Source organism: Nanorana parkeri, unplaced genomic scaffold (genome assembly GCF_000935625.1).
Source record: "Nanorana parkeri isolate BGI_ZX_2015 unplaced genomic scaffold, ASM93562v1 scaffold17, whole genome shotgun sequence".
Lineage (NCBI taxonomy): Eukaryota > Metazoa > Chordata > Amphibia > Anura > Dicroglossidae > Nanorana > Nanorana parkeri.
Genome location: NW_017306285.1, coordinates 3,873,052 through 3,887,865, shown reverse-complemented (window position 1 = coordinate 3,887,865; position 14,814 = coordinate 3,873,052). Strand labels below are relative to the sequence as shown.

Below are 14,814 nucleotides of genomic sequence, written 5' to 3'. Positions count from 1 at the left end.
GTAATAAACCCGACCCCCCCCCCCCCCCAAAAAAAAAGCCCAAATGTAAGGGACATTCTTCCCACTGACCTCCAATGTAAGGCTACAGAACCCGTATAAAGCAACAAAGCAATGTGAATTGTGACCAGGACCTAGGGTGGTCCAATGCTATGCCTCGAAGGGGTTTCCATTTTTCTGGCCACTAAGTGTTTAATGTCCCTTATGAAGTAACAATGGCAGTAATTAGGCCGTCCTATCATTATGGGCAGGATGTGGTTGTTATGGTGATGAGGGCACCACGTTTATTAGCTGGCCAGCATGCTATAGCCTACCCTGAGAGGAAGGACACAGCAGGCCCCAGCACACAGGCCGGCTGCACCTATCTCCATAGAGCAACCAGCAGGCTGCCATAGAAACCACCAGGCTCACTAACCGGTTTCCATAGTAACCTCCCCCCCAAGTCCCGGGTTCCCTTCATCTCACCTCTCAGCCTCCTTTCCATCATCCGCCATTTCCGGGAGTGACACTAGCAGGAGACGCTATGGATGACGTGAATTGTAGTTCCGAGCTGGCGCCTCCTCCAGCTCCACACACAGCGCGACATTATACGCCGGACTACAACTCCCGGCAGCACCCGCGGTTCCCAGCGTCTCTCAGCGTGCTTGTTAGGGACAGTCACCATGGTGACCGAGATACTAATCTGTAATCTATGTGACAGAAGCGGGTTGTGTAATGTCTCGTTATAGACATGATATGGCCACATGAGTTCAGAATGAGTCTGTGATAATCCCCATGTCTGATCTATGGCGACTACATGATATTGTTATATTGTACAATGAAACCCAGAACTGTCAAAGTATAAAGATCACAGCCACATATATCAGATACACATATAAAGGAGAGCTTTATTGTATATAATGTATACCCCTCATAGACATGGCACGGACACTAGAATATATTGTATACCCCTCAAAGACATGGCACGGACACTAGAATATATTGTATACCCCTCAAAGACATGGCACGGACACTAGAATATATTGTTTACCCCTCAAAGACATGGCACGGACACTAGAATATATTGTTTACCCCTCATAGACATGGCACGGACACTAGATTATATTGTATACCACTCATAGACATGGCACGGACACTAGATTATATTGTATACCCCTCATAGACATGGCACGGACACTAGATTATATTGTATACCCCTCAAAGACATGGCACGGACACTAGAATATATTGTATACCCCTCAAAGACATGGCACGGACACTAGAATATATTGTTTACCCCTCAAAGACATGGCACGGACACTAGAATATATTGTTTACCCCTCATAGACATGGCACGGACACTAGAATATATTGTATACCCCTCATAGACATGGCACGGACACTAGATTATATTGTATACCCCTCATAGACATGGCACGGACACTAGAATATATTGTTTACCCCTCATAGACATGGCACGGACACTAGATTATATTGTATACCCCTCATAGACATGGCACGGACACTAGATTATATTGTATACCCCTCATAGACATGGCACGGACACTAGAATATATTGTATACCCCAAATAGACATGGCACGGACACTAGATTATATTGTATACCCCTCATAGACATGGCACGGACACTAGATTATATTGTATACCCCTAATAGTCATGACATGTCTATACTGTAATATACAGCATGTGGGTATCCACATTTCATTCATTATAGGACATACCGTATATATATATATATATTACATTGATTAAAATACCCTCAAACCCTCCCCCCCCTCACTTACGTGAAGAGCCAGGTTCTTCTCTCTGTCATTATCTGAATTCGGCAGGGGTGAGCGTGGCTCCGCCTGCACGGCCATGTCATCCTTTGACAGGATCTGAATGGGGAGACCACAGGTCCCCCTCTGCCACTGTAGATCTCAATGGAGTACACAAGGGTCACCATTCATACTTCCTCCTGACCCTTAGGTGAAAGTCTGTATGTACCGGGACTGGGAGGAAGAGTCTGCAGGAGCCAGAGCTTTGCATGCCACCTAGCACTGATGACCAGCTTTTTTTTTAAGAGCCCGTGGACGTGCATCAAAAACAAACTTTCCCCTGTGAACAAAAAAAGTGAACCGTGAAATCACAGCACGCAAAAACGTGCACAAGGGTGCTTGGTCCTTCAAAAGACGGGACCTACTTTCCCGACCCCCGGGGTGCAAGGCTCCTGACAGGGGTTGAGACTGTTGGTCCACCAACCCGAAGGCCGGTGGACCCCGATCCATTGGGGACCTGCCAAAACAGGTCCCTCACAGTACTAGGTAGGGGGCTCTCCCGAAGAGAGAGGACCCAGAGAACCCTATATGAGGGCACAGAATCTCCTCCCCACATCAGGAAAAGGCCCCGAAGGAACCTGCACCCGCTGCATCTGTGGGTCAATGCTTTGAAAAAAAGCCAATCGTGCAATCGTGAATAGAGTGCAATAAATAATACTAAAGTGCCAGTGCACCACGCTGACAGACCTTAGGGGCCGGAGTGCAAAAATATTGCCCCGGACTAGCCATAAGGCCTGTCCAAGAGGCGTTGTGCAGAAAATGCAATGTGGTGTGTGACCGAGTGACCAGTGAGTCAAAGTGGGTAGGTCCCGGACCCCAGCGACTCTCTGAGCACCCCTGGGACGCCACCCCCAGGGGGCACAACACCACGGGCTCTGCCGCCTCCCAACCCTCCAGCCTCGACCAAGCTTCGTATCCATTCTTTATCAGGAGTCTGAGCACCTTACAGAGGTCCGACTGCCAAGCGCACCCATTAACGAAGAGTTGTTAGCAAGGCGTCCGCAACCTCCTCCAGTACTCAGAACCTATTATGCCAGGATGCAATAGAATACTAGACAACCTCTCCCCAGACCAGAGGAGGTGTCGTTCTTCCCCAGCAACTGATAAGAACAGATACTACACTTGATCTGAGCCAAAAGGCCGAGAAGCTATGCTGAGCTTGGGCTTGGTGTGAACCCAGTCCACCTCAGTCCACCCAAGCCTGCTCAAAACTATGACCTACACACACCACCTCCCGCCTCAATGAGACACAATGGGCACATTCCATGCCCCACAAATGCGAGTCTAAAAGGGGCAAGTAATGCCCCCCTCCAACTGGCATTCCTGATTGGGCTGGAAGGGGGGAAGGGGTACACGGGTAGGCAGCCTTGGCACTCCAGCTGTGGTGAAGCTACAAATTCCATCATGCCTCTGCCTCTGGAAGCCATGCCTGTAGCTGTCAAAGTCTTGCAATGCCTCATGGGACTTGTAGTTCCACAACAAATGGAGTGCCGAGGTTGCCCAACCCTGGTTTAGAGAAGTGGCATATCTATGAGGATGGCAGTGAAGCCGCCCAGAAGTAGTAAATCTAAGCTGGTGGGACTTTTGGCAGCACCTTACAGATGTCTGGGGACACCAAGAGAAACAATATGGAAGGTTATATTTTTCAAACCTGATTTGCCGGGATAAGTACTGGAAATGCCGAGCTGAAATAGGCAGCAAATGATAAATACCTCCATAATAACAATACCTTTTCCAGAGTGGGAACGTCTATTCCACCTGCCGGGCCGGTGTGGAGGTATAAGAGTGCTAGTCCAGTCCTTACATTATGGAACCAAGAGCAGTCAGAGACAGGACAGTGTTAAATCATGTGGGTTTATTGTAATATGAAGCCAGCTGCTACATGACAGATAAAGAATGACAAAGAACAGTCGGTAATCAGCAAACGTTCTACGGAAGTAAACCATAACATAGGCTAGCCCTGTATATTCAGCTGGGTTATGCTGTAGGCACCTACACACATATATCTCTACAGGTGTCTGTAACTCTAGCCGTATACAAACTTATTATATGTGCATAAAATGTCAAATGTCGTGTACAGCCGTGTGTGCAAAGGAAGCATCTACGCGGGTTCAATAAATGCTTCTTCTAGGTCAGCCATTTACACTCGGGAATGATGGAGAGAATGTATCATCGTTGTGCAGAGGAAGAGAGCCATGCATGCAGAATGCAGCCTATCCATTCACTAGGGGCCGGTGACATCACTGAGAATGCAGCCTATCCATTCACTAGAGACTGGTGACATCACTGAGAATGCAGCCTATCCATTCACTAGAGACCGGTGACATCACTGAGAATGCAGCCTATCCGTTCACTAGAGACCGGTGACATCACTGAGCATGCAGCCTATCCATTCACTAGAGACCGGTGACATAACTGATAATGCAGCCTGTCCATTCACTACAGACCGGTGACATCACTGAGAATGCAGCCTATCCAATCACTAGAGACCGGTGACACATAATGGCTTCTTCCACTGTCCCACTTTAAATGGCTGACCTCGCCTTTTTTTTGTAACAGAATAAATGACCTTCAGTAGGTGCGGTAACATCAACCTATTTACTATGTGCAGCTGTCTCCTGAGAACAGACTACTCACTAAGGTCCATTTACGAACGTCCGAACGCCACCAGGACACGTGGCTGCTTTCCGGTTGGCGCCCGCCTCCTGGCGTTTGCCGACTCAGCCCTTTTACGTTAGTAAATGACCCTTACTGACAAAATAATAAGTGCTTACTGAATATATAAATTAAATGTTTCATAAAAATCTAAAATCGCACAGAATAAAGAATGTACATCGTTTTGTGGCTCGCACACCCCCTGTACGCACTGCAGTCTGATATATTCTCATTATATTTACCTTCTCTTTTAAAGTGCAACTCCACAAGAAGCTCCTAGTGATCAATGCAGTATGTCTGCACTGCAGTATAAATCCTTCTATCGGATACATTTCCCCCCTTTTACCTATAATAAAAAAAAAAAGATTCTCATTGGGTTTCCGTCTTATTGTTTGAATGCCCAACTCCAGCCAAATTTGTGTTGCCGCCTATGTCTCCAATGGGGAGCTTTCCCATTGCTCTTCGGACAAGAAAGGTCGGGCGGATGGGGGTTACCAGGGCAGAAAGACAACGATAAATACCTGACAAAGATCTACCCCCCCTTCCTTTCCCAAAACGAAGATTGGATGACGTTGGTCTTTAATTATCTATAGCAGGTTTTCTTTACGGTGTACATACCATGTGACTTCCCTGGTGGATGGTGGAAGAAGCAGGAAGGAGCCCATCGCCACCATTTTATTGCTAGATAAAGTCCGTATGAATGCGCCAGCTGGAGAGCGGTCAGCGTGTGGTGCCGGTACCACTGACCTCAGGCTGACACCACATCCGGGCTACAACAATGGCCAATGCTCCTTCCTATGCTATGATAAAGCAATGGCAGCATGGCCTGCTCCTTGTTTGTGGCTGGTGGTACCACAGCCTGCCCATGCTGATATATGGCATGTGCACGCATACGCCAGCAAGGTGCTGCTGCTTTTGTTACAGTAACTTTTAACTTTTAAATGGGACTCAAAAGGCAAAACACCTTTACTCTTAAAGAGAACCAGTCATGATGGACTTATGCAAGAAATGATATGCAACCTTAAATTATTACTAGCAAAAGGGTACGTGTTTAGGTCAGGGGTAGGCAAACCTAGGCCTTCCAGCTGTGGTGAAACTGCAAATCCTATCATGCTTTTGCCTCTGGGAGCCATGCCCGTGGCTGTCAGTCTTGCAATGCCTCATGGGATATGTAGTTCCCCCACAGCTGGCGGTCTAAACTTTGGCTGCCCCAGATTCAGGCTACTGAAAGGCCAAATGTCTTGTACCCCCCTGAATGTTGTGATCTGTGACTGTGATGTAACATAGTTACATAGCACTGAGATGCTTGGCTTATATGCAGCAAGGGCCCGTCATTCACCTGAAGAACTCCCGTCTAAAGAGTTTGCAGTGTGCGTATGAGAAGCAGACAGAGCAAGGAGATGTCTCTTTGGCAGGAAGTAAAAGAAGAGGTGGGGCTGATAAGGGGGTGGAGCATGCATTGAATAGGAATTTTACCCATTCATTGAAAATGACAACAAAGACACCTAAGTAAAGACAATCTACAAACAGATACTTCTAGATAATTGGCGGCTTTGTATTCGTTGCATGCCTTATTTTTCTGTTCCTCCCCATTCTTCTAACAGCGGCCATTTTTACTAAGGGCAGATGAATCCATTTCCCTTTACTTCCTGGAACTCTGGAACATGTGACGAGGACAGGTGACCGTGCACATCATCTCAGGGGAGGAAAATGCCTTTCCCTGAGATCTCGTGAGATTACAGATGAGATTTCCCAGCAATGCTCTGCTGATGTAACCTTCCCAGGATGCAACGCTTGGGCACATCACATCACTAGTGTCCAAGGAAGTGGAAACACAGTCATTGTAATTTTACTTACAAAATATGTAATGTGATGGACTCAAATGTCACGGGGGCTGTTGGGGAAGCCTGGGGGCTAGCCTCCTTCCTAATGACTATGGACCTAGGACTATGGAGACCCCCCCCCCCCTCTTCGGACTTCTTGGGGTAACAAGGAACTATTATCCCAGATTTATGTGTACAGTGGATGTGCTGCACCCTGTGCTCATTATAGGTACAGGATGTGAATCCAGCAGCACTGAAGGGGGATCATTCTGGACATAGACTTCCAATAGAACTGCTTACAGTCTTGTTGTCCATTCGTTTCAGTGTGTTAATGATGAGATTAACATCGCTGACTCTACATGTAGCTGACTCCAGGTATAGATGAGTAGATTACCATACTGCAGACACTCAGGAGATAATCCCATCCTGTTTGTTTCCCTTCTCCCTATTCTTTCATGAAGGAAACCGGGACAGGATTGTTTGCTCGATGTTTTGATTGCGTTATGTTTTTAGACGACCAGAACTGTATACATTCTGTGCTAATAAATACATTTAATAAAGTCGGTTCCTGTTTTTACTTCAACTGTTGCCTGATGTTTGGGGTAAATCTTTATTATTTTGGGAGTTTAGTTTTCTGTCCTAATATATTGGTTCCCTCCAATAACTAGGCAGGTTTGGGCTGAGGGCGCTGGAATCTGGGCTCCAGCGGAGAGGAAGCTACATAGTGACGGTGGCACCCAGTCGGCAGTAGCTCTGCTTGCCCAAAGTAGGGCTAAATGTAGAAAACAACTACCCACCCAGAACTGCATGTCCCGAGTGTCGGGAGATAGGAGTCCCACACCCCTACTGCCCCTCTACTCCCTGCTGCCCCTCGGCCGGGCCTTGGTTGGCCTTGTGGGAAATCGGGCCCTGCCGGTCTGGAGGGATTTTTAGTGAGGTCCACATTAGGTTGCAACAGCATGAAATAACACAGCCCCGGCAGTGTAGGAGAATGGGGCTTTGTTACTTGGTACTGACATGCAAACTCAGAAGCTGGGAGACAGTACGTGAGGTCTGGCAACGGACGAGGCAGCAATAGTCAGACTTCAAGTGGCTGCCTCAAAGTACAAAAGGGTCAAAAAATCAATGTTCTATGTGTAAGTACGCATGATTGTTATCATTCAAGACTGACTATTCCGATTCATGCATAAGCCCAGTCGTTACAGGTTCTCTTATAAAAGGGAGCCACTACATGACGTAGGTAGCCGATACTAGATCTAAGGGGAACAGATTAAGCTTTAATGCCCCAGACATAAGCACACCACTCACGCAATGTCTGCTTCCATCAGAGCTTGACCACACCGGTGCTTTGCGACAGACTGATGGTAGACGTCTACGTGCGCGATATCAGTCTACCAAAACGATAGCCAAACCAAACTACCCCGGGGGACGGTTCACCCGATTATTGTGCTCCCATCTGGGCCTTCCGACAGTCACAATCATCCTTGCCAAGCAATTCTTCCTCCCATGATCCCTCGATGAACTGCCTAAGGAATTGGTCATGTGACTTCCCTTCACCTGCCTCTTGTCCAGAAAGGACTGCGCTCCCCCCTGTTCCCACAGTTTAATATATAATCTTAAAATGTTTCATTTACATCTGGTTACTTCTCTATCCGGATTATAAATCTGTAGAGTGATCATTTATATTCATCTCATTTGGTCCTGTGTAAGGTGACAGAAGTGCGTCAGCGTGAAGCCTCTGAAACGCCATACATACCATTTTCTGAGGGCTACAAAACTGGATTCTGTGATTAGCGTCGTGCGTCACGCCGTGTTATTTCCCTCTCTTAATTGGCGCGGCTTTCTGATTTTTCACGACGGGCGGCGCGTTATGTGCGTGCGCGTTATCGCCGCCTGTCGCTTTGTTAGGGTGTGTGTTCAGTGCAAGCGGAGTCTCTGCGTCCGGGGATGCGGCGGAAGGAGGAGAACCGACCGGGCTTTCCTCCTGTATCTTCCTCTTTTTCTTCTTGCCGATCGCTTCCATTGCTGACTTATTAGAAGAGAAGTTCTGCTTTCTTTTCCGTGTAATGGCCGCAGAGACAGCAGAAACCCGGAACCAGTTCTGAGAATACAAAGAGAGCTTTAAGCACTGCACTACCACAACACAGCTATGGGACAAGGGTGGGAAATGTCATTGATGGGAGGTGGAATTTATCAAAACTGGAGCAGACAAAATCTGGGGCAGCTGTGCACGGCAACCAATCAGCATCTCATTTTCATTTTCAAATCTTAATTGAACAAAACTAAAGAGAGAAGCTGATTGGTTGTCTGCTCAAGTTTTGATGAATTCCCCCCTTTGTGTTTTGCTTTCCGTAGGAAGGACACTTCGTCCAGGTCCCAGTCACTGCCCTTCTCATCCATGCAAACAGGTCACATGACAGGAAAGCAATATGGTGCCTCTGTCATCAGCACTGCGAATAGGCCCCACTGTCACAATCATAGTTATCGGGTGACTGACGTCTCCTGACAACGGAAAAGGAATAATGTCCCAACCTGTTAACTGACTGGCTGCTATTAAAGCTCATCTTTAATAACATCGTTTGTTTCTTACACTACGAAGCAAAATATACTTACCCATCCGTCGTCACCAGTGCTGTTCCCGGGTGCGGGGGACAATTTAGATTTTTCATTCACTTCCTGTCCTGTAGACACAACAGGAAGTGAAGAGGAAGACACAACTGAAACATGCGAAAGAAAGATTCGTTTCTCGTATTCTGGTGACAGTTGTAACATTTGTAATTCCCTTTACTTCCTGTCGTCATATTAGAAAATGAGATTGCATCTCCCTAGCGAGGACAGACACGGCAATAAAAACCTGATAGAGGGTCTATCTCTTTTCTACTCAGTCACAAAAAGGTCTTAGTTAGGGTTGCACTGAGCAGCATACAAGTTGGCTCAAGCAGCCCAGTGTTAATGTGTGTGGTCAGCTTTAAAGCTAATGTTTTGTCCCTTCATGGCAAAGAAATAGATTTGCTTTAATCCTCCCATATATACCCAGCATATACTTACCTTTCCTTTGCTACCCTGCTGCTCCTATCAGTGCTAAGAAAGACACAGTACTTCCAGGTATGCAGAAGCATGTGACTTACCCCATGTGACAGTGCTGGGCCCATCACTGCTAAGACAGACACAGTACTTCCAGGTATGCAGAAGCATGTGACTTACCCCATGTGACAGTGCTGGGCCCATCACTGCTAAGACAGACACAGTACTTCCAGGTATGCCTGAGCATGTGACCTACCCCATGTGACAGTGCTGGGCCCATCACTGCTAAGAAAGACACAGTACTTCCAGGTATGCAGAAGCATGTGACAGTGCTGGGCCCATCACTGCTAAGAAAGACACAGTACTTCCAGGTATGCCTGAGCATGTGACCTACCCCATGTGACAGTGCTGGGCCCATCACCAGTACGTCCAGCACAGTACGTCCAGGTATGCCTGAGCATGTGACAGCGCTGGGCCTATCAGTGCTAAGAAAGACACAGTACGTCCAGGTATGCAGAAGCATGTGACAGCCTGGGCCTATCAGTGCTAAGAAAGACACAGTACGTACGTCCAGGTATGCAGAAGCATGTGACTTACCCCATGTGACAGTGCTGGGCCCATCACTGCTAAGACAGACACAGTACGTCCAGGTATGTAGAAGCATGTGACAGTGCTGGGCCTATCAGTGCTAAGAAAGACACAGTACGTCCAGGTATGCAGAAGCATGTGACAGTGCTGGGCCTATCAGTGCTAAGACAGACACAGTACGTCCAGGTATGCAGAAGCATGTGACAGTGCTGGGCCTATCAGTGCTAAGAAAGACACAGTACGTCCAGGTATGCAGAAGCATGTGACAGTGCTGGGCCAATCAGTGCTAAGAAAGACACAGGACGTCCTGGTATGCAGAAGCATGCGACAGTGCTGGGCCTATCAGTGCTAAGAAAGACACAGGACGTCCAGGTATGTAGAAGCATGTGACAGTGCTGGGCCTATCAGTGCTGCCACATGGGGAGTCCATAGCTCTGTTTAAGGTACGACTCTGGCAACTTATAGCTTACGCATGGCTTTCCTTTGATTTCCAACAGCAAAGATTAGAAAAGGCCAAAGCTTTGCTGGGTTTTTTTTTGGTTCATTTTTTTGGTTCTGGTTTTCAGTGTCACAAAAAAATCTGCAAAACTGAAGACAAAAAAATGAATTTGCAAATAACTTTGCCATGCTTTGTACCAAAAGATAGAAAAAATACATTTTCCAGGACATTATTACCCAAAGAAAGCCGAGCTATGCACTGGGTGGAGTGATACCTTCAACAAAATAAACACTTTGCATGCAAGGACCCTGTGCAGCCATCTTTATAATGATTTGGGTTAGCCCAGAGGGGTATCTACAATAAAATGCACCTATGGCGTCCCGCCCAGCTCCTGGCAGCGATTGTTTGCCAGGAGCTGGACGGGATGCCTGCCAGAGTGAAAAAAAGTTAGCTGTCTCCGTGGTTTAGTGAACTTTCCCCCTTCAAGTGGCGCCCAGGGTATGTGCCATATGTGCCGCCCTGGATACACCAGTGGGTTAGCTATCGAAGAACAGATCGGTCACCAACAACGGGCAGTGAGTGACCTTTCTATGCTTGTTTGGGCTGCTGCTCCATGCCGCACCCATTGTGTTTTTGTTAATCCTGAGATGAAGGCATCATTTACTAAGGAGGTAAATAAATAATGGTTAAAACAGATCTTTGACATATTCCAACATTCTGGAAAGTCTCTTTGCCCTGTAAAGGGGGCCTATGACCCTCACAAGTGGTTATCCCCTCACGTGTTCCACCCCCCCCCCTGACACACAGCCTGGCTATTACAAGCTGCCATTTACTTATACGGGTTGGGTATTCTGGCCTATAGGGTGGTCAGTGGGGAGAACCAGATAGAAGCGTGTTCTCTGCTGCCTCCTCACCTGTGAGTGTGTCTTTACAATGTGGTACTTCACTCCACTCTCAGAGCTGAACTCCTTCTGGCACAGGAGACACCTGTATTTGCCCACCGAGTGCTCACCCTGCAAGACACAAAGCGGCCAGATGCCAAACTCACGAAGAAGTCACACTTGCTACACTTACAGTCCATGTACCCATTGCACTCCTTACCGCTAATCCGTAGTAATAGGTTGGGTGCATCAGTAGTCGACGGATGGCCACCGTCTGAATAGTATATAGGAAATTATGGACACCGGCACTCCAAGGTAGATGAACGTCTTTTTATTAACGTTTCATGCAACAGTACACTTATTGCAACGTTTCGGGGTCACACAGGATCCCCTTCATCACTTGTTCTGCCTGATGAAGGGGATCCTGTGTGACCCCGAAACGTTGCAATAAGTGTATTGTCACACTTGCAACACTAACACTAACATTTCTTTTGGAAACTGTCAATACCCAGGTTCCGCTGGGGCAGGCAGCGTTGCTTAACTGTAATATAGTCTCTAGAAAGGCCCAGGACCTGACTGTGCAGTGTGGCAGGGCTGCCTAGGCCGCAAGTATAACCTAACAGAGTTACAAACTTTGAAAAGCATTGCACTTCACACATATGTGCTCCAACTGTGTATTTAACGCTTTGCCTGGAGTTCAACATAATGCCATTTACTGATACTCCAAAATGGGGCCTCGTAGGAAGAAGGGGAATGTGTCTACGTTGCCTATACAGACCAATTGAATTGCAGTTAACATTTTCGGGGGTTACAACAATCTCTAGTGCCTATTCAAAAGGGGAAAAGGCATAGCAAAAAAATAAATATCAATGTTGGTGGAACAACACACAGCGTTTAGAAGTGGTACACTACAAATACATGCAGCATGCAGTGTGTTTGATGTGTTAACAACTTCTACTCACACTAATGAAAGGAGTCTTAAAAGAATGCCATTGAGGACTGAGCTCCTGTTTTATGCATGACAGCCAGGGGGTAGACAGAGCATTTGTACAGAATGTAGAACTGCACAAGGGCCTTCTGCAATTTAGAGGCTCACATTGGGTCCCCAACCTGCTATCACCACTTACACCCAGTCATGCGAGAAGCAGAAGCCATTGTTTCTAATGCCACTGGTCTGTAATATCCAAGAGGTACATGGGGACATGCAGAGTACTTTTCCTCTTGATGGCTTTTGGGCTGGAAGTGAAGGACCAAAAGAGAGTTTGGGGTATCACAAAGACAGACATCTCAACTCTCCCGGAAGCTCCGGGAGTCTCCCGCTATGAAAGCCTGAAGATAGCAAAGAAGCTATTGCTTCCTGTGCTATCTGCCATCATTTCAGGGGGGTGCTCTCTCCCAGCCCCCCCTAACCTCTCCTCCGTGGATGGGGGGCGGGGGGGGGGGGCACCTCCCGGAAATGAGAGGGACACCTCCCTGAAAGTGCTTCTTTCAGGTTGGGATCCCTGCAAAGACCTATCTATATGCAGTGAGTGTTTATATTTACTACCATGTAATTGAATGGGGACCTTTGCTCGCTAGAGCCGCCACTAATGAGGACAATGGTAAGTCACCATAATGGATGATATATATATACCTTGTTGCAGTTGGCAAGATGAGCCTTCAGCCCAGAGACACTGGAATATATTGCTTCACAACACTAGTGACAAAAGAGAAAGCAAACGTTAACAATGACATTTTTGTGGCCCGTTCACACTATCTTGCAGCGATGCAACTAACATGCGTTGCCGTGGTTTGGTACCATTCACTCTGAATGGCACCCAAAGCACTCTGCAATGGACGTGCGCTGCAGCGCAATAATGTCGTACGCTACAAAGCATGTCCTTTGCAAAGTGCCTTGGGGTCCCATTCAGAACGAATGGCACCGCATCACACCACAATATTGTTACTAGTCAAAACAAAACACTTATTTATAATATTTTTATATATATATTCCTGAGCAAGCCCGGACATTCTATTACACTGTATTAGGCTCTCCCTTACTGGCATCCTTTAATTTTTTCCCCCACCACCTGAGTGGCAGCCACCTACCAAAATACTTACCTCCACCCCCATTCCTAAGTTCCAACCAGGCCACCGTCACACAGCCTTTGCGGAAAAATGTTCCGGCCACATCCAGCTCCCACTAGGTGAACTGAAGATTTTTTATTTTAAAAATGATCAATTAAATTCAAAGTTAGAATATTCCAACATCTCAGCGACCACCTGACCCACATTCTCTATGGCTACCTGCGCTCTGTGTAGGCAGCAAAATATTTTTAGTACATCATTTGATTATTTCAGCTCTTTTTATTTGCACCTAAGTGACGGGGGGGTCGTAGCTTATCATTTTACCCCAGCCCTGAAGTGAAACTGTTCCAGGAGATCAACAGGGTGCAGCAAGGGTCAAAGTTACACAGACATGGTCTCCGTTCACATGCTCAGATTTGTATCATTTAACCATTCATTTCCTGTATTTATACAGTATAGTGAAGGTGCATTTCGAGGTGCATTTCAGGGTATACAGAAACATGCTTACTAAGTATATTATATAAGTACCAGGGATTTTATGTATTTTTTTTTGACTAGGACCTTTAGTAATGATTTATTGATCCTTATACTAAGCACATATTTAATTATTTTAATTGATTTCTTTAGTTTTGGATAGAGTGTAAAAGGTTTGGAGCCCTTGCCAGTATTTAACATCCTCTGTTGCCACACGGTGGAGGTTGTCCCACACTTCCTGCCCAAGTGACAACATGTCACCAGGATGGGAAGTGTGGGGAAAGAGGGACACAGGCAGCAAATGAAAAAAAAAACACATTTATTTTCATAGTAGAGGAGGTTAGAATCTCCATCAGCTGTTTATTGCAGTGCCAGTATTTAACACCCTCTGTTGCCATACTGTGGGGATGGTCCCACACTTCCTGCCCAAGTGACACACACTTCCTGCCCAGGATAGGAACTGTGGGGACATTTCCAAGAGGGACACAGGCAGCAATAATAAAAAAACAAACAATTTTCTTAGTAGAGGAGGTTACAATCTCCATCAGCCGTTTATTGCAGTGCCGGTATTTAACACCCTCTGGTGCCACACTGTGGAGATTGTCCCACACTTCCTTCTCAAGTGACAACATGTTACTAGGATGGGAAGTGTGAGAATCTCCAAGAGGGACACAGGCAGCAATAAAAAAACAAAAAAACTTTTTTTTTTCTACCCACAACAAAACAAATCTTTTGTCTGGTGTTACACTTTAAATATTGCATTCACAGGATGTGCATTGTGTTGTAGGAATATAAAGAATACTTCATACACAGTGACTCACATTATTAGGGCAGCAGATGAAGCCGTTATCCTTAACACTGTTCTTCCATGTGTCCAGGAGTTGGGGGTTGAAGGTCGGCAGGCCAGGACGGAGGTAGTTCAGCTGTCATAGAAGACACATGTTAGCCATCATCCCACCTCTATACATAGACGGGTCCTTTAACAGGTGTAACATAAGACTTTAAAGGTCTAAATTTGTAGGAGGTTGGAGAGCTGTTCATCAAGGATG

General features: G+C 46.5%; 2 protein-coding genes across 2 annotated transcripts in view; both read right to left on the bottom strand.

Annotated features, from left to right (window-relative positions):
- The window catches only part of UCKL1 (uridine-cytidine kinase 1 like 1), a 22,644-nt gene extending 22,138 nt beyond the window's left edge, over positions 1-506 (bottom strand). Inside the window, exon 1 of the mRNA XM_018559769.1 lies at positions 463-506. Within this exon, the coding sequence (XP_018415271.1) occupies positions 463-491 (29 nt within the window). The 5' untranslated portion in view covers positions 492-506. The remainder of the gene's footprint in view (positions 1-462) is intronic.
- Positions 507-7,894: 7,388 nt separating this feature from the next.
- The window catches only part of ZNF512B (zinc finger protein 512B), a 28,927-nt gene continuing 22,007 nt past the window's right edge, over positions 7,895-14,814 (bottom strand). The window contains exons 14-17 of the mRNA XM_018560364.1: positions 14,587-14,688; positions 12,858-12,920; positions 11,258-11,356; positions 7,895-8,393 (exon numbers count right to left, since the gene is read on the bottom strand). Of these exons, the coding sequence (XP_018415866.1) occupies positions 8,106-8,393; positions 11,258-11,356; positions 12,858-12,920; positions 14,587-14,688 (552 nt within the window). The 3' untranslated portion in view covers positions 7,895-8,105. The remainder of the gene's footprint in view (positions 8,394-11,257; positions 11,357-12,857; positions 12,921-14,586; positions 14,689-14,814) is intronic.